Below are 20357 nucleotides of genomic sequence, written 5' to 3' on the forward strand. Positions count from 1 at the left end.
GCTATAAAAAAAAGAAGCTATAAACCCAAGGTATTTACACTATAATCAGTGCATAAAATGTGTGACATGGTTTAACAAGATGTCATACAGAGAGTAAGACACAGATAGAAATCAAAAACTTTATTACAAAAATAAGTTACACTCACCTCCATTTTACAGTATAAAACAATTTATTTGCAGGAATGCAAAAACGTGGTTGGCCACCAACAATAGTTTAAAACTGCTAACATTTTTTCAAAAGGTGGTTGTAATTATTTTATTGAGGGAGTTAACAGTGTACAAAACCAGATGAATAGTTCAGTCTCCTTTTCGCTATACATGGAATACGAATAACAGCTGCAGTATCCCTTTTACCACTGTATGATCACGATCCCCTTCGAAACAGCTACAGGCACACATGCTCGCTGGCTGGGCAGTATGGCAATTCCTTTTTAATCAAAAGACTTGATTACATAGTAGCTGGCTTAGAGTTAGAGGGATCATTCAAGATGTCACATGATTGGGATATTTATTTTACAGGAAAGGGGGTGGTACTGAACATAATTCTGATCTATTCTAAAAACAATAAAAAATAATTGGGAGTGGCAAAGGGACACTGCAGGGCTTTTTCAAAGGCAGTTGACACCCTTGTTGATGTTCAAGCCTTTACAAAAGTAACATTTTCCAAACTATACAACCAGTAACTACAATAATCTGAAGAAGCAAGGTGGCTTATTCAGTTCAAAATAGGATAAAAGCAGGGCTTGTTCAGGCTCATCATATGAGATTATTTTTGCATGCCCAGTTTGACTGTTTGCCATGTCAGAGCTGCAGCAAGTCCTTTCGGTTGTGCTGCTACTCTTGTGCATATTTTGTAGGAAACAAGCCCTGCTTTCATCAATATAGTTTCCCTATTTACAGTACAGGCCGGGTAGTTTAATCCTCTGTACTGAGGTAGTTAACCAACCCTTTAAAAAAGACAAGTTCTGAAAAGAACCACTTTCCTGGAATGCCTGACATATCCATGCCAGGTGGTTACACCTAAAACCTGCAAATGTTCTCTTCAAACATCCAAATCAAACGATTAAGATTAACAGGGATATTCCAACAATAAAAATTGTGATTAGCACAAAAATATACAATAGCATCAAGCTCCTTTGAGCCACTTCAAACTAAGAAACTTAAAAAGTGCAAATTCTTCAATAATTATTTAAAATGGCATTTTTTGGGGGGGTGTGGGCATACAGGGGAGGCAAGTTTTTCTAAATAATCCGCTGATTGTTTAGGTGGCAGTTTGGGGGAGATGCTTCTTTAAGGCTGGAATATTGGACCATTTTGCTGACTTTTCCATCCATATCCATTGCAGCTTCTGGTGTAACCCAACACAGTAAGTCAGTCTTCATAGTGACAGGTCAGGACCGGCCTCGACCCCTTTTCCCTGCTGACCAAGCAAATAAGAGACAGAATTGGAATGGAATTCAAAATAATAATAAAAAACAAATCACAACACAGAACATAAACATGACATCCAATCATGTAAAATTACATTTAAAAAAGGGTGACCCTAAATCTGCAGAGGAGCAGACCTTTCAGTTGGTGCTCTGAAAGGTGACACCTGTCAAGGTTTTGACCTAAGGCCAAAAGTCAGGTGTGTTTTCAAATGTTACGCATACATACCCATCACTAATTTGAGGAAGTCTTCTAAAGACATGGACAGAAATAAATAAAAATATCAAACATGTCGTCAGATCTTCGCAGTAAACTATCAGCGTAACCAGAGTTAATCCAGGATAGAATATACATATTTTCATAATTTGGACACTGAAAGCCAAATCTGTACATTGAAAATTACCAATTGAATGTGAGGCTCAGCTTTCAAAAGACAAGGAATAAAATGGTGCAGACCTGCCAACATTGAATCATTTTTACAAGTACCACTTCAGCGTGGTGGCGGCACCCCCAGCTCCCATTACAGCACGCGTCGACACCCACACTGCTAAAATCATAGGCAAATGCGCCTCCTTTTTTTTGCCTAATGTTGGCAGAAGACTGGCTCAGTAGGAATGGTATACTAGACTGTTATGGGTACTTGGTAAGTGGCTGCTCTTCAGTAGATAACTAGAAATATGTTTAAATGTACAAAATCAGGGCCCTCCCTAGGATTTTCTGACAAGGTGGTACAGATGTAGGCTGGGTAGGGGGTGGTCCAGAGGAAGTTAGAGGATTTATCATTTTTGGAAAACCTGTAACTGCTATTTCCTGAAACATAGTCTTAAAGTACATCAAACAATGTAGTCAACAGAAGTCTTGTTTGATCCTAAAATTTAAAAAAAAATCTGTTAAATTTAGGGGGTTGATTATTCTAATTAATAGGTGTCTTTATGTGGATAGTCTAGTGAAACTGTAAAACGGGCTTAATTTAGTTTGGGGAGAATTCTGAATATAATTAAATTACTGGATGCAATGTAACATTCAGTAGTCTGGTTTACTGTAAGCTATTTGGTATATGAAACTGAACTAGGCCTTTGAGCTTGTTTCAGATCTCCATCCCTGACATAATCTGTCAAATTAGGTCGGACTACTAGGCTGCCATTCATTCAACATACCTTGGTCATTGGCGAACTACCTATTAGCACGTCATTAGCAGCCTACTGTTGACAGCTATATCAAGAGGACAGACCAAGAACTGACTAATTAACATAGGCCTACTACACTTGAACATAACTTTCTGTGAAGGACGGTATTAGCGTACTCTGCCATGTCTATTGCCATCCACACAGCGAACTACCGCAACACTTCACCGTTTCCTTGCTCATCAATGCGCTCGCACCTACTACCTTTGCAGAGATCAAAGCATGTGCGACCAAGAAAGTGTACTCGCTAAACGCTGTAACTAACACATACAATTCTGTAAAATGTAGTCGGAACTGTTCTCCATTTTCCCCTCACACATCAGTAGTATCAATGGATGGAAGTGGATTGGTTCAGTTGTCAAAAACCACAATGTGCCAACTAGAAGCCTATTTATTTTAGGGTTGTTTTTCGTACCAGCGTACTTTGACATCAAATTGCATGCATGGTACGCAAGATACATGCCTGTTGGCAGGTCTGCATCTATATGATTCCTTACTTTCAAGGCCTATATTTTACACAGAATGCAAATAGCAAACTACGGTCAATTTATGCCATAAGGAAGAAATTAATGCAGGCTGAAAACATTAGTTTAAGGTTATTCAAGTGTGTGTCGGGGGGTGTAAGTCCTGCCCAAATAGTATGTTTGCATTTTTGTGTAGCTGATAGCAACCATTTGCCAACACAGCTAGTCCCTATTTACCCAGTGCCCCTTTGGTCCCCTGCACACCTCTGCTCGATCCAGGGCCACTTCCACCTCGCTGAGAGAAGCCACCCACTCTGCCCCTGGGTGTGGCAGCTCCACGGCCCCGGGAGGATAGGGTGGCACCACCACGGGCTCCGCCTCGGGCCCCTCCTCGTCCTCGACTGGGAGCTTGGAAGTCCTCATAGCCGTAGTAGGGGTCTTCATAGCCACCCCGGTAGTTGTGGTAGTCATAGCCATAGTAATCGTAGTAATCTTCATAGCCGTAGTAGTCATGGGGGTAAGAGTAGCCTCCTCGGCCGCCACCTCGTCCCCTGCCTCTTGTGGGAGGTGGCATGTGAGGTGGGCCGTAGTAATAGTAATCGTCATACCTGGGGAGAGGATATGCACTTGTTTAGTAACCGTACAGGACGCATTTGCGCTTGTTAGATCACGTTAACTTTTCTATTCAATCATTCAAAAGAAATCAATGGTGAAAGGCTGCCCAACAACGCAACTATAATTTTGGCCCGTATTTGCAGGTCTCAAGTAATTGAAAATCAATCATCTTTGCTTACATTTGTGTCTTAGCCGCTTGTCTCTGGGCTTTGCGTTCTTTCCTCTTCTGGTCAGGTGGCTTTGCAAAGACTATTTCAATGTGCTCTCCCTCCAGGTCTTTCCCATTCAGGTCGGCCAAGGCCTGTCAAAAGAGGCAAGTTGAATAACTACACAAAAAACAGCCATTGTTACCAGTTTTGTGATACATTGGTGAGAGTAATATAAAGACTCCAGCATGTACCTTGACTGCGCCGTCTCTCTCCTCAAAGTGGATGAAGGCGTAGTCTTTCAGCTTCTTCACCCGCTCCAACTTGCCAAAATGACTGAAGGCCTTTTCAAGTATTTCCTCCGTTACAGTGCTCGCAAGGTTTCGGACAAACAGCACTTTCACCTGGAAGGAAAATGGTAGTGGCTTATCAATTACACTTAAAGTCTGTGTCTCTGTCCTGTCTCATACACTGGTGGTTACTTCCATTCCTACTCCCTGGTAAACAACGTCGAAATCAAATCAATGTTAACTCTGAAATATTTCACAAGTTTAATGGATGGACAATACAAAAACAATTTATCTCAGGCGAAATGAGTCCTGTTAACTTTGCTCCACTTACCTTGGCCATGACCTCAGGATCAGGGTCTTCTATGGGGTCAGCCCACTCCACAGTCACCACGTTCGCCCACACCTTGACCTTGCCACTCATCAGCCGGCGGCGGGCCTGAGCGGCAGTTTTGTGGTCTTCATATTCCAAGAAGCAAAAGCCTCTGTTCTTTTTCTTGTCTTCTGGCTGATGGTACAGTATGACATCGTTAAGACCCTCTGTTGAAAGAGAGGCAGGAGGGGAAAGGAATAAAAAGGTATCCTAGCTGAACAGTGACCAGTGCACAAGAAAGCTTGCTCCATCTCCATGCAAAATGCTAAGCAAAAAGGAATGGAACGGAGTTACTCTAGAGAGTACCTTACTAAAACAGTTGGCAGCAGAACAAAATATCACACATTCATGGAATGTTTCCTTCGGTTTAGTCAAAACATTTAGTGTCCCCTTTCTTTGACACAGCTGTTCTCTTTGGACAAGTCTTGAGACCATGGATTTGTGCCTAGTTAAGTGCAAAGTGTCCAGTCAGATCTTAGCGGTAAACTATCAGCGTAACCAGAGTTACTCCAGGATAGAATAGATGTATTTCATCATTTAGACACTGAACCCTGACATTGGAAATGAGCAATTAAACTGTTGAGCAAATATAGCCCAGCTTTACATAGCATACCGTACGTACATAAATCTAAACTCAGACTAAATGCAATCTAACACACTAGCGGTTGATCATGATTGCTGCATTCAGTAACGTAAGGCAATGTTTAAACACTGTTGTCAAAGTAAATATAAATCTTTGTCAAGACCGAATATGACTGGCCAAGCAAAATGTCAATTTGTCCCAGAAGATCATTCAACAAAAAGGTGCTGCTTACCCGTGACTTTGGCAAATTCTTCCACAATCTGCTCTTTTGTTTTACTCTTCGGGATGGAGCCAACGAATAGTCTATTATTGGCCACAGAGATGCACACACCAATGTGTTTGCCGGGTCGAATTTCATTGTTGTTACACTGTGGAAAGAGGGGAGTGGGTATGAGAGAGTGCATGACATGTCATGATTGGGTGGGCTAAATTCTCCATTCCTATCATGAGAGAGGATTTCAACAAGTGGTACATACCAGCTTGACAGCCTCCTGCGCCGCCTCTTTAGTGCAGAAAGTGACAAAGGCGTAACCTCTGTTCAGGCCACTGAGGGGGTCCATCATCAGACGCAGGTCCCAAATGGGCCCGGCTTTCTCAAACAGAGGGACCAGCTCATCCTCAAATAGATCTCTAGGGATCTTGCCAACAAAAATCTGAGATGAAAGCAAAATTAGGTTAACTTGGTGTGAAAGAAACATTGGGCCATTGTTACGCAATAAATCTCCAAAATACAGTCAGATCTTAGCAGTAAAACGGCGCAATCTGAGTTACTCCAGGAAAAATTACATTTTCATTATTTGGACAGAATGCAGAAACACTATCATACACACTTAAGTAAACTATAACACACTAATCAAATACACCATTGAATTATTGTAGAGACATACCTCTGTACCAATTGTGGGCTGTGCCCCTGTGTGAGCAGAATCTGGAGGGGGGCCTCCATACTTCCGCTGACCTGTTGTCACATCGAGCGTGTAGCCAGTTCTCTCCAGCAGGGCCTGTTTATTGAAATAACATGATTGAAGTCAAACGCCTTCCAGAGAACAACTGCACAGTATATGATAATGATGACACGTCTCCATTATCACTTCAAGAATGTTCGTTAAAACCATACTTTGATTTTGGCCTCATCTGGTCCTTTATTGGAGTCTGAGACTTTGGTACCCTGTTTCTCCCTCTGTCTATATGTCTTCATAACTCCACAAAGAAAGGCACTTTTGTTCTGTCGATGAAAGAAAAATTTGTACACTTTAGAGGGCGAAATGGTAGCGTTTGATTTCAAGACGTGATCCCATATGCAATCAATCCACCATCCCTCGCCATACATACCTGAACATGTGAGAGGTCACTGTCCTTGAACTGCAACAGAACTTGCAGAGCACCTTCTTCGTTGAACTCTTTCAGAGCCTCAATCGCTCTATCATCTAGGTCACTGTGTGATACCAAACCTGAGGGACATCAAAAAAAACATTGGTTACTAAGCAGGAACAGAACTACGGGATGACATCTTTTCAAACGGGTCTAGCCACAATGCATGTTTGGGGGTATCAAAGTTCACTTATTTCTGTGACTTCTTTAGTTTATTGCTTAAATTTGAATAATTTGCATAACATAATCAGAGAAAAGGAACCATCTCAGGAGACCGATATTTTAAAATGGACAAAGTGCAATGAGTAAAAGCACTTTCTTCAACCTCTGCAGAACTCATCACAACAGACATGATGTTTTAACTTGATATGGCAGTCCTGTGCACTGTACGCCCCTAATGAGCTTGTGCACATTCTGCTCTTGGAGGGCCCATCACCTGTCCCAGCCACCGACAGCTGCTGCCATTGTTGCTGCATGTGCCCATCTGGCTGCACTCTCTGCCTGAGACTTTCCAGAGACCTCCGCTGAACTGTGCCCTAACTCTTTGCTCATCGGTGCTGCTACACTTTAATTGTTGAGAACGCAAAGTGTCCGTGACACCAGTGCTCTGCCCAGATATACCTTTAAGACAATGTACCCAAAACATTTATTTCACATCGATATTGGTGGTGTATGAATTCTCTTTTGTCCATTACACTGCAGTACCCATTTTGGTAGGAAACCACAAAAAGTTGCTTGAGGATCCCAATTCCCACATTCAAAGTTAATGTAAAATATGACAGCACATGCAATAGCAAAAGTATAATTTGTGTACGAATATGCTGGATATTCAATGTGCCTTACCTGCTATGTAAATTTCATCTAGTTTTTCAGCAACTTTCTGTGGTAAACCAGCTTCTAATAAAGTCTGGAAGTGTTCAGAATGGGTAACTGCAGCAGTGGTGTCCATTGGTTCTTCTGGACCATTTCCATTAATATGTTCTGTGGCCATGTCTCCAGAAATCTGTGCAAATGCAATGAGCCAAATTAATCCTGGTTCAAGTGCAAAACTGTTGATAGCTTTTTTTTGGGGGGGGGGGGTGTCATCAAATTTCAAATCAAATGTATTTATATAGCCCTTCGTACATCAGCTGATATCTCAAAGTGCTGTACAGAAACCCAGCCAGTCATGTGCAACAGACACACATGTGGGTTCATGTGGTCCCTTAATAAGAGTGGAATCAAGTCACATTTCAATTACGATATTGGAATTTGCATGTCTGTATCAATTATGAAAATGCTGACACCCAATAAAAGTATCAATTGATATTTATGATAACTGCACACCTTATACTTATTTTCGTTTGCATGTGCAATGTATGAGGAGAGTTAGCATAGGCTACATGGTGAAATGTGTACACGTAATGACACATTTCCCGCCTTTGACTGTGTTAGAATAACAACTTGGCACAACACTATGCCTGCTAACATTAAGTTAATCTCCCGCTGGGTACAATGGCATGGCTAAATTATAAATTAGCCTACTGATTGCAGACTTCAGGACTAACTTGCTAGCTGATACACGTGTTCCTTCGGTAGAGTACCGCGACAGAGTTTCTAAGCCACCCGTTTCCGGTAACTAATAAGACAGTCCGCAAGCATTTGTGCAGGAGCAAATTACATGGTGTGGTAGACTAACGTTACAAAATGTTTGATAACGTGTCGCAAACCACTGATAGCAAATGTGGCTAGTTAGGGTAAATGGAGCAGTCTAACGCGAAGCCATTTCAGTTTGTGCTCATGCAAAAAGTATTCATTGCAGCCAACTAACATAACGTTTGCGAACTAGCTAACGTTACCCAATTATCTAGCTAAACCTGACAAGCAACATCGTTACGTTTTCATATTTAACTTAATAATTTAGTTAGCTATAACCACAAGTGTTCAGACATCACCTAGCTGCGTTATCCATAACGTTAGCTAGCCAGCTAAATAATAGCACGCCAAGCTAAATAATCACGGTCCTCCAACCCTGTCAAGTCACAATAACAAACCTAGCTAGTTATCCATACTAGCTAGGCAGTTAGCGGAGTGACGACCAAATGTTTTGCTAGCCAAATTGGTTACGCTAAACTAACGTTAGTTCGCGAGTTGAATCAAAACTATCTGACAAAGGCAATTATCTCGAAGTTTACACGCTCAGAGGTTAGCTCCCTGGTTGGCTGGTTCAGTTAGGTAGTGACAACGATCAAGTCATTCATGATGTAGCATAATTATCCCACTTGGCTGAGTTAACTAGCGACACCATTAAAACCGCGAAAGCTCATATATAGTTTGATGGTTAACTTAATTCGGCTCGACATGTCCATATGTGGAGCAGAGAGAGGCCTTGTAGTATGGTGACTAGCTAGCTTCGTGGTTTGTCAACGTGCCGCCACATAGGGAGAGTCCATTTTCAAAAAGCCGGTCTGGAGAACCCGTCCCAACCACCCGTTTCCACATTGTTTGAAACACCACACGCTCAACTACTTTAGCTATAAATTGTGCTATGATCACGTGACCAGTTAGTAGTATTCATCATACCTGCCGATGGATCACCAACTTGTATGGTGTTGATTATTTCGGAAGGAAATTTTGATAATTACTAGAGGAAAAGTGTACAACTCCCGGCACTAGTTCGGCTCCACTCATTCACTCTTGAGGATGTAAAATGGCTGCCACGTTCACGCTGCGAGTTTTGTCTCGTCAATGGGGTTTCTTAGACACCCATGCACGGGCTTGCCTTCTATGCCTTTACTCTACAGTAGATTGGGAAATGATTTGTATGTAGTGCAGTGATATTTTGCCTCTGATTTTGCATCTGAAATGGCTTGAATGGCAAGATAGAGGCGAGGATTAAAACTCAACATTTCTGTAAAGATAGCCTATTGTTCAAAAGCTATCATAACAATGTTCAGCACCTTAGCCTAAATTATTGTTAGAATTCTAAATATTTGTTAACAGTATATCAGTCATTTTATGTTTTGGGTCCATTCAGGAAGTTTTGGAATTGAAAAATATCCAATGAAATTTAAATTGTGGAACTTCACAGTTCTTGAATTAGAATTTGAAACTATTCCTGAAATGCCAGATTTTACATTTAATAAACCTCAACCCAAACTGGTTGGCTGTTCTTGAGACCATTGTGATGGGCTATTTTCAACTTTATTACCATTTTCTAGACATAACTGGTGTCTCAAATAGTGTCTCAGTCATGTTTTTACACAGTTCAGATTCTATTGAATTCCACTGAATATTTTAGAAGAACAATCAGGCACACTGATTTGTGCAAACCCCTGAGGCGTAGTGGCCGGTATTGTTCTCTCAGTCAAACTGTCCTGGTAAATCAGCATGGGTTTTAATCACTAGTGCACACTGCAAACATAGCAAAACGGAAAACACCTGTTTCTTATTGGACAAGTTCAGTCTGTTTTCTTCAGTTTGGTGCCTATAATGAATATGACCCTGCTTTTAGTGAGTTGAAATCATCATTTGTTGAGAGAGAGCCGTAATAAAGAAACACCCTTGAAAATGCCTTTTTCCACCACAGCGTGTCACCCTCTTCATTGGCTTGTTTCATACACTTATGATGTGAACAAAGAACTTCAACAAAACAAACAACCAGGCCTATACAGTGTTCACAAAACCCAGTATAGTTTGAGTAGATGGGGATTTGCTGATGAACAGCTTTGATAGTCATTGGTTCTAAAATAAAAACTGCTAAACTGGCACACTTCAAATGTTTATCATAGCCTCTATCCTATCAATATTGCATGATACTCCACCACAATCTTATCACTTACTGTTGCTATGAGGAGTTGGCTCGAATGCCCAGAGTTTCATATTTTACCAGAGCAATTTGAGCATGACCTTTCCTCATTCATAAGCTATGGAGCATGAGCAAAGGGCATGACCAATGTCATTATGCAGTGCCCTTGTCATTCATGAGCTCTAGGATCACCATTTGAGGAAGACAGGACCCTAATGATAGGTTTGTACCTAATTTATTCACTTGGCAGACAGAAGACTTATGGATAAACGAGCCGTCATTGTAAAATATGCTATTTTTTTCTGAATATGTCACAATCATAATCAATTTCTGTTGCTGGAAGGGGTGGTTGGAAGGGCTTTCTGAGCTTCATAAATATGCACATAGGCCCACTATATGCCCCCACACCGCAGTGCTTTATCGACAGGAAAAGCTGAGTTTGGTGACCTGACTCTACAGCAGTCATATCCGAAAACTCTCCATATCTCCTAGGGTTTGCTTTCCACCGTCCCTCTGGTATGGGAATCCTTGCACAGATAGAGCTAACCATAAGTTTGTACTACCGTAGGTATAACATTGTTTTATACTCTAGTTATTACAAAGCATTAGTTACACTAATTATTAACTGCAGCATTGTTATTCAATTACAAAAGTATACAATTCTCCATCAGCTGTTCAGTTTTGTAATTTACGAACTGTTTTTATTGTGTATGACAATCTAAAAGTATGACTGTTTGGACAGTTTAGGATGGTACCTACGAATTAGGGCTGAGAATTGCCAGAGATCTCACTATACAATATTTTCACGATACCAATAGGATATGTATTAAATTATCACGATTCTTATGGGTTGAGATTCGATACTGTGATTTTTGTGATTCGATGTTCCAAACATATTGCTCACGATATGTCTGCTGCAGACGGACAACAAAGAGACATGCGAAAACGGGTTTGATCAGTCATGGAAATAAAGGGGCTGAAAATAATTTGTCTCCATGTTTAAAAAGAAGATGGAGAACAAGCTACACTACATGACCAAAAATATGTGGGCACCTGCTCGCCGAACATCTCATTCCAAAGTCATGGATGTTAATATGGAGTTCTTCTTCCATTCTTTGTTGCTATAACAGCCTCCACTCTTCTGGGAAGGCTTTCAACTAGATGTTGGAACATTGATGTGGGGACTTGCTTCCATTCAGCCTCAGAGCATTAGTGAGGTCGGGCACTGATGTTGCGCCATTAGTCAGTGTTCCAATTCATCCCAAAGGTTGAGGTCAGGGCTCTTTGCAGGTCAGTCAAGTTCTTCCACATCGATCTCAACAAATAATTTTAGTAGTGACCTCACTTTGTGCACGGGGAATTGTCATGCTGAAACAGGAAAGGGCCTTCCCCAAACTGTTACCACAAAGTTGGAAGCACAGAAACGTCTAGAATGTTATTGTATGCTGTAGCGTTAAGATTTCCCTTCACTGGAACTAAGGGGCCTAGACCAAACAATGAAAAACAGCCCCAGACCAATATTCCTCATCCACCAAACTTTACAGTTGACACTATGCAGTCGGGCAGGTAGCATTCTTCTGGCAATAGGCCAAACTCAGATTCGGTCGTCGGATTGCCAGATGGTGAAGCGTGATTCATCACTCCAGAGAATGCGCTTCCATTGCTCCAGAGTCCAATGGAGGTGAGCATTACACCACTCCAGCTGACGCATGGCATTGCGCATGTTGAGACTTGTGTGTGGCTGCTCGGCCATGGAAACCTATTTCACGAAGCTCCTGAGAAACAGTTATTGTGCTGACATTGCATCCAGAGGCAGTTTGGAAGTCGGTAATGAGTGTTGCCACTGAGGACAGACTAATTTTAAGCGCTACGTGCCTCAGACGTCCCGTTCTGTGAGCTTTTGTGGCCTACCACTTTGCGGCTGAGTCGTTGTTTCTCCTAGATATTTCCACTTCACAATAACAGCACTTACAGTTGACTGGGGCAGCTCTAGTAGGGCAGAAATTTGATGAACTGACTTGTTGGAAAGGTGGCATCCCATGACGGTGCCACGTTGAAAGTCACGGAGATCTTCAGTAAGGCCATTCTACTGCCAATGTTTGTTTATGGAGATTGCATGGCTGTGTGCTCGATTTTATACACCTGTTAGCAACTGGTGTGGCTGAAATAGCCGAATCCACTCATTTGAAGGGGTGTCTACATACTCTTGTATATATAGCGTATGAAGGGAAAATACTGGAATTTTGGTGCAGGTACAGCAAACTAGCGCAAAACTAATATTCTGATATTGTATAAACAATACGATACAATATATCGTGAGAAATATAGATTTTGACCCCCCATCACTACTATGAACAAGTAATTTGTGTAGAGAAAGTAAGTGATTAACTATTTTCAAGTATTGTCGGATAAATAGATTTGATTAATATGTTTTCCCCCTATGCTATGGGCTTGCTAGATCATTAATCATTACTCTCCTCATCTTATCGTTTAGGCTGTGCATTTGTAATTTAAATGATGATTTGGCAGAAGGGCTTTAGTTCTTTTAGTTTCTGTTCAAGTCCCCTTTGATATTTTACATTAGATTAAAAAACATAATACATAGCATGAAAGTCAAAGAGTTCCTTGAAAGTTGTCAGCTCTATTATGTGTAATGAGCATGTTGGCTCTGATATGCATTACTCTAGCTCTCGAGAACCCAAGGCATTAATTAACATGGCATTCTGCTTTATCCCAAAGGTTCTCAGCTATAAGCACAGTTTACCGTTGGGATCATGTGAACTACGATCCCAATGCTCTGTTTTAACATTTAGAAACGTCAATAATCATTGCTTGTGATACGGCTTTTGAAACATGGAACTTATTTTTCATAACAGCGAGAAATAATCTTTCAAATAGAAAATATACATTTACTGTAGCAGGTTTGCACAGATCCATCCAACCAAATCTCGCTTAGGGCCCCCAAAAGACTAGAGTCGGCCCTGCATATGGCTGTGTGCCTCCAGCCAAGAAACTACGCTTACACACAGGTGTTCAAGCACGTCATTAGCACAGGTGGTCGTCTCTGTCTTCCGTAAACAAGCGCTGTAACATGGAGATATGGCAGTGTGGGAAAACTAACCCTAACTCTATAAAGGTGTGTAGTAATTGAACCTTTAGTTTAAAATATATATATTTCTCAGTGATATGAAAGATATGTTCCTTGTGTTTCCAAAACGGCACCGCAAGCGTTGGGTGTTAATGCTCAGAATGCGCGTAGGGACTCTTAACAAAACTCTTCCAGACAGAAGATACCTTCATGAATAGACACTAAAGGTAACTATTGTCCACGAGAGTGCTATGCATTACTCCAGCTTTTTGGCCAATTGAGTAATGTACTGTATGTGCTATGCATTAACAGTTTTTCTACCAATCAATAAGAATAATACATCTACAAGACCCTGCTAGGTAAAGTCCCCCCTTATCTCAGCTCGCTGGTCACCATAGCAGCACCCACCTGTGGCACTCGCTCCAGCAGGTATATCTCTGGTCACCCCCAAAACCAATTCTTCCTTTGGCCGCCTCTCCTTCCAGTTCTCTGCTGCTGATGACTGGAACAAACTACAAAAATCTCTGAAACTGGAAACACTAATCTCCCTCACGAGCTTTAAGCACCAACTGTCAGAGCAGCTCACAGATTACTGCAGCTGTACACAGCCCATCTATAATTTAGCCCAAACAACTACCTCTTTCCCTACTGTATTTATTTATTTATTTTGCTCCTTTGCACCCCATTATTTCTATCTCTACTTTGCACATTCTTCCACTGCAAATCAACCATTCCAGTGTTTTACTTGCTATATTGTATTTACTTCACCACCATGCCCTTTTTTGCCTTTACCTCCCTTATCTCACCTCACTTGCTCACATTGTATATAGACTTATTTTTCTACTGTATTATTGACTGTATGTTTGTTTTACTCCATGTGTAACTCTGTGTTGTTGTATTTTACGAACTGCTTTGCTTTATCTTGGCCAGGTCGCAATTGTAAATAAGAACGTGTTCTCAAATTGCCTACCTGGTTAAATAAAGGTGAAATAAATAAATAAAATGAAATAACAAACTGTGAAAGTACATTGAAGGACAGCCCGAAGATACTGTACCATCCAGGCCATATTTGGGCCTGAAGCGGCATGACACATCATAAATTGATCCAAGTATTGAGTCATATTAACATATTATTGACATTAATATTTTATGTCTTTCTGTGATACAAATTACCTCTAAATTATATGGGACTACGGGTTAGGTCTAACTACAGTCTCAACCCACTGGTTATAGACGTCAATTTAAAGTCTATTGCACATTGTTTCAACGTCAAAATGATGTGGAAACAACGTTGATTCAACCAGTGTGTGCCCAGTGGGAAGTCACTACAGCCCACATGATTTTGGGCTCTTGTCTGGGCTAGTCATCACTAAATGAATTTAGTGGTGGAATTACATAACACATACAAAGCTGAGGCTGATCATAACCACTGATTCTGTTTCATGACATGGCTTCATGATGAATACATTACACAAAACCTTAGTCCAATTACATTTTATGCATTCCAGTGGTGCATAATGTGAAACTCCTTTGAAATTCTGTTCCTTTCAAACATACTTATTGAGGAAATAGGTGAGATCTAGGTGAATACAAACTCAATGAATGCCTGGACCCAACGTAGGCCAGTATTGAGAAGTTTAAAACCCTTGCTGATAAAAAAAATAATTGAGTCATGAGGCTATTTGGCTAGGAACTCATTTTTGGTGTATAAGATTATAATAATGTGAATTGAATTGAATTGAATTGCCAACCCCAAGATGTCGGCTGCCTTCTGAGGCACAGTGGGGATATTTACATTACAGAGCTGATAGACTGGGAACATGATGGAACATAATTTATCTAACGTGAAAGAACACTGGACCAAGATCAATGATGCAAAGAACAACTCTTAAAAGAAGACCTCTAAAGGCGATCGAAGGACATCAGAGTTTAGCTCCAGCAATTCAAAGAGCTTTGCCTACAAGTCAGCATATAAAGTTGAGAGATGACAGAACCTCTCCTGATTTATACTGGCAGTACCTCCTCACCGATCCAAGAAAGTCTTTGGAAGTCTGGGAGACAGAGGCAGTGCTGTTGTCTCCATGTCAGAAACAAACATTTACCCTTGCTGATGGCCAGTCCCGGGAGTACTTGGGTAATCACACTGACCTACAAATTTCTTCCTAGGTGACCTTCGAATGAAAAGGTCTTGGAACTTTGATGTTAATGTAATGGTTGATGTAATGGCCAACTGCCATCCACTATTAATGGCACCTGACGTTGAGGTACGAACATAACTCAAACTGGATTTCATCAGGAGAACAGGCTGTTCCTGTCAAGAGAAGCATATTCTCTTCTTTATCTGAAGTGGCTCTTAATGTGCTGGCAGAATGATGGGCCTCCGAACTGCATGCTGTGTCATCTACACCAATGCTTAGACTTTCTGGATTACATGTGGGATGTAGGGGCCCATGTATTCGACAGAACAAAGCCAAAACCAAATTCGTCTAAGCATTGCTGTCCCTGTAAATTGGGACTTCTTTGTGTCCTTCTCAAATCAAAACATTATCAAGCAACAAAGTTGAAGTAACACCTTGGTTAGGCTATATAAAATATGCATGGTCGTGCCAACATCCACAATTATAGGATATAGATAATTCCTTGTCCATGGACTTCTGAAAAAAATTATATATAATCCATGCATTTAATTACTAATTTCATTCAGACCCAAATGGGGTGAAACAGGAGTAGAAACTATCATTGAGCTGAGTGATAGCTGTGATTGATATAGGTGACAAATGCTTCCCTTAATTGAATTAACCACAACTCTACTCATCATCATCCACAACGATGAGTATGGAATTTTAGGCCAAAGGGCTGTTGAAACAGTTGAATGTATGATATTTCACGCCTGAGCCCTCTACTCTGTGGCTGGAGGTGGTATAAAATTAGAGAGGTTAGCTATTTCCCTCACACTGACAGCCTCAATCGAGCAAGTGCAAGTACATGGACACGCTATGCAGCCGAAGGCCTGGAAACCTACTCTGAAGTCAATGAAAGAGGCCTTGGCGAATACCTTCGGAAAGGGGCAGGATTCACCACGGCACGGTGATGCAGAGAGACAGGGTTTTGTAATGTTCATCATGCATCACAATTAGTAAGTGTTTATGACATGAAAGCAGACAGCTTTGTCCAGATCTCTATTCAGTCAGTTTGCCAATACGTCTTTTCATTCAGTGCTTTATAGAACTGGATCATTCTATGAATAGTGTCAAAAATAACAATTTATTTAACCTTAATTTTAACATTCTATCATAAAGAGCTGATATTTAACTTCTTAACAGACATCTCAAGAGTTTAAATTAAGAAGAATTACTATAAAAGTGTGACTAAGCTCAGCAACAAACAAAAAAAACATCCCTTTTCCAGGCCCCTGTCTTTCAAAGATAATTCGTAAAAATCCTAATATCTTCACAGATCTTCATTGTAAAGGGTTTAAACACTGTTTCCCATGCTTGTTCAATGAACAATAAACAATTAATGAACATACACCTGTGGAACGGTCGTTAAGACACTAAGCTTACAGACGGTGGGCAATTAAGATCAAAGTTATAAAAACTTAGGACACTAAAGAGGCCTTTCAACTGACTCTGAAAAACACCAAAAGAAAGATGCCCAGGGTCCCTGCTCATCTGCGTGAACATGCCGTAGGCATGCTGCAAGGAGGCATGAGGACTGCAGATGTGTCCAGGGCAATAAATTGCAATGTCAGTACTGTGAGACGCCTAAGACAGTGCTATAGGGAGACAGGATGGAAAGCTGATCGTCCTCACAGTGGCAGACCACGTGTAACAACACCTGCACAGGATCGGTACATCCGAACATCACACCTGCGGGACAGGTACAGGATGGCAACAACAACTGCCCGAGTTACACCAAGAACGCACAATTCCTTCATCAGTGCTCAGACTGTCCGCAATAGGCTGAGAGAGGCTGGACTGAGGGCTTGTAGGCCTGTTGTAAGGCAGGTCCTCACCGGCGCTGGACCAGACGGGACTGGCAAAAAGTGTTCTTCACTGACGAGTCGAGGGGTTTGTCTCACCAGGGGCAATGGTCGGATTCGCGTTTATCGTCGAAGGAATGAGGTTTACACCGAGGCCTGTACTCTGGAGCGGGATCGATTTGGAGGTGGAGGGTCCGTCATGGTCTGGGGCAGTGTGTCACAGCATCATCAGACTGAGCAAGTTGTCATTGCAGGCAATCTCTTTTTTTATTATTCTAATTTTTTTTTTTTTACCCCTTTTTCTCCCCAATTTCGTGGTATCCAATTGTTTTTAGTAGCTACTATCTTGTCTCATCACTACAACTCCCGTACGGGCTCAGGAGAGACGAAGGTTGAAAGTCATGCGTCCTCCACAACCCAACCAAGCCGCACTGCTTCTTAACACAGCGCGCATCCAACCTGGAAGCCAGCCGCACCAATGTGTCGGAGGAAACACAGTGTACCTGGCAACCTTGGTTAGCGCGCACTGCGCCCGGCCCGCCACAGGAGTCGCTGGTGCGCGATGAGACAAGGACATCCCTACCGACCAAGCCCTCCCTATCCCGGACGACGCTAGGCCAATTGTGCGTCGCCCCACGGATCTCCCGGTCGCAGCCGGTTACGACAGAGCCTGGGCGCGAACCCAGAGTCTCTGATGGCACAGCTGGCGCTGTACTGCAGCGCCCTTAACCACTGCGCCACCATGTCATTGCAGGCAATCTCAATGCTGTGCGTTACAGGGAAGACCTCCCTCATGTGGTACCTTTCCTGCAGGCGCATCCTGACATGACCCTCCAGCTTGACAATGCCACCAGCCATACTACTCGTTCTGTGCGTGATGTCCTGCAAGACAAGAATGTCAGTATTCTGCCATGGCCAGCAAAGAGCCCGGATCTCAATCCCATTGAGCACATCTGGGACCTGTTGGATCGAAGGGTGAGGGCTTGGGCCATTCCCCCCCAGAAATGTTCCAGAACTTGCAGGTGCCTTGGTGGGAGAGTGGGGTAACACCTCACAGCAAGAACTGGCAAATTTGGTGCAGTCCATGAGGAGGTGATGCACTGCAGTACTTAATGCAGCTGGTGGCCACACCAGATACTGACTGTTACTTTTGATTTTGACACCCCCCCTTTGTTCAGGGACACATTATTCAATTTCTGTTAGTCACATGTCTGTGGAACTTGTTCAGTTTATGTCTCAGTTGATGAACCTTGTTATGCTCATACAAATATTTAAACATGTTAAGTTTGCTGAAAATAAACGCAGTTGACAGTGAGAGGACGTTTCTTTTTTTGCTGAGTTGATATTCAATGTGCGGGACAAAATTGAGGCTATGATAAAGAAGTTGTAGCTCTTCTCTGTCTCCATTAACAAGGTCAACACACAGGTCTTTCCATCATTGTATGATTTTTTGTGTGGAAATGAACTCAAGTTTACAGACAATTTCGAATGTGATATAGCGAAGCACCTGAGTGAGCTGGGTGCGCAATTCCGCAGGTACTTTCCCGAAACGGACGACACAAACAACTGGATTCGTTATCCCTTTCATGCCCTGTCTCCAGTCCATTTACCGATATCTGAACAAGAGTGCCTCATTGAAATTGCAACAAGCGGTTCTGTGAAAATGTAATTTAATCAGAAGCCACTGCCAGATTTCTCAGAGTTTCATGCCTTGGCAAATCACGCTGTCAAGACACTGATGCCCTTTACAACCACGTACCTATGTGAGAGTGGATTCTCGGCTCTCACTAGTATGAAAACTAAATACTGGCACAGACTGTGTATGGAAAATTATTTAAGACTGAGACTCTCTCCAATACAACCCTACATTGCAGAGTTATGTGTATCCTTTCAAGCACACCCTTCTCATTAACCTGTGGCAAGTTATTCACAATTTTCGATTAACAAATAAGGTTTTCTATGTAAGATGGTTAGATTAAGAGCAAAATTATTGATTATTATTATATTATTATTTGTGCCCTGGTCCTATAAGAGCTTTTTGTCACTTGCCATGAGCCGGGTTGTGACAAAAGCTCACACTCATTCTTATGTTTAATAAATATATCGTATAGGGTGTGTGGCAGGCTTACAATGATGGTAAAAAACTAAATTGGAGATTGCGCTGACCCTGGTGCTAGAGTGGGTAACCAGCTAAAGGTTTAATGTTTGAAGGGGTACGGGACAATAAAACGTTTGGGAACCACTGTTCTAGATGATTCTATGCTTCCAACTTTGTGACAACAGTTTGGGGAAGGCAATTTCCTGTTTCAGCATGACACTGCTCCCGTGCACAAAGCGAGGTCCATACAGAAATTGTTTGTTGAGATCAGTGTGGAAAGACTTGACTGACGTGCACAGAGCCCTGACCTCAACCCCTTCGAACACCTTTGGGACCTTTGGGACTGTGAACCAGACGTAATCGCCCAACATCAGTGCCCGACCTCACTAATGCTCTTGTGGCTGAATGGAAGCAATGTTCCAACATCAAGTGGAAAGCTTTCCCAGAATAGTGGAGGCTGTTATAGCAGCAAAGGAGGGACAAACTCCATATTTTTTATTTATTTTTATTTATTTATTTTTACCCCTTTTTCTCCCCCCTATTCCGTGGTATCCAATTGTTGTAGTAGCTACCATCTTATCTCATCGCTACAACTCCCGTACGGGCTCGGGAGAGACGAAGGTTGAATGTCATGCGTCCTCCGATACACAACCCAACCAGCCGTACTGCTTCTTAACACCGCGCGCATCCAACCCGGAAGCCAGCCGCACCAATGTGTCGGAGGGTACACCGTGCACCTGGAAACCTTGGTTAGCGCGCACTGCGCCTGGCCCGCCACAGGAGTCGCTGGTGCGCGGTGAGACAAGGACATCCCTACCGACCAAGCCCTCCCTAACCCGGACCACGCTAGGCCAATTGTGCGTCGCCCCACGGACCTCCCGGTCGTGGCCGGTTACGACAGAGCCTGGGCGCGAACCCAGAGACTCTGATGGCACAGCTGGTGCTGCAGTA

The 20357-nt window shown here is 42.2% G+C and overlaps 1 protein-coding gene across 4 annotated transcripts; it reads right to left on the reverse strand.

The window, feature by feature from the left end:
- Positions 1-105: 105 nt before the first annotated feature.
- On the reverse strand, positions 106-9186 carry LOC118368503 (heterogeneous nuclear ribonucleoprotein Q). Of its 4 annotated transcripts, none has more exons than XM_035752659.2 (12): positions 9014-9186; positions 7295-7454; positions 6413-6531; positions 6198-6305; positions 5968-6081; positions 5557-5733; positions 5313-5448; positions 4459-4664; positions 4092-4241; positions 3871-3992; positions 3341-3684; positions 106-1417 (listed from the first exon to the last, which is right to left on the reverse strand). In XM_035752659.2, the coding sequence occupies exons 2-12, from the start codon at positions 7440-7442 to the stop codon at positions 1392-1394; spliced, it is 1650 nt and encodes a 549-aa protein (XP_035608552.1). In that variant the 5' UTR covers positions 7443-7454; positions 9014-9186; the 3' UTR covers positions 106-1391. The 4 variants fall into 4 exon arrangements, with proteins under 4 accessions (XP_035608552.1, XP_035608550.1, XP_035608551.1 ...); XM_035752657.2 differs by having other exon boundaries at positions 106-1420; positions 3314-3684; XM_035752658.2 differs by having other exon boundaries at positions 106-1420; positions 9014-9185.
- Between the last annotated feature and the right edge of the window lie 11171 nt (positions 9187-20357).

This window comes from Oncorhynchus keta, chromosome 35 (genome assembly GCF_023373465.1).
Source record: "Oncorhynchus keta strain PuntledgeMale-10-30-2019 chromosome 35, Oket_V2, whole genome shotgun sequence".
NCBI classification, from domain to species: domain Eukaryota; kingdom Metazoa; phylum Chordata; class Actinopteri; order Salmoniformes; family Salmonidae; genus Oncorhynchus; species Oncorhynchus keta.

Bases quoted from the DNA above. Each gene is read 5' to 3' on its own strand.
- LOC118368503 (XM_035752657.2), bottom strand. From the start codon at position 7,442: ATGGCCACAGAACATATTAATGGAAATGGTCCAGAAGAACCAATGGAC. The intron at 6,532-7,294 runs GTAAGGCACATT...GATGTCCCTCAG, and splicing joins AGATGAAATTTACATAGCAG to GTTTGGTATCACACAGTGAC. The intron at 3,993-4,091 runs GTACATGCTGGA...CTCTTTTGACAG, and splicing joins AGAGAGACGGCGCAGTCAAG to GCCTTGGCCGACCTGAATGG.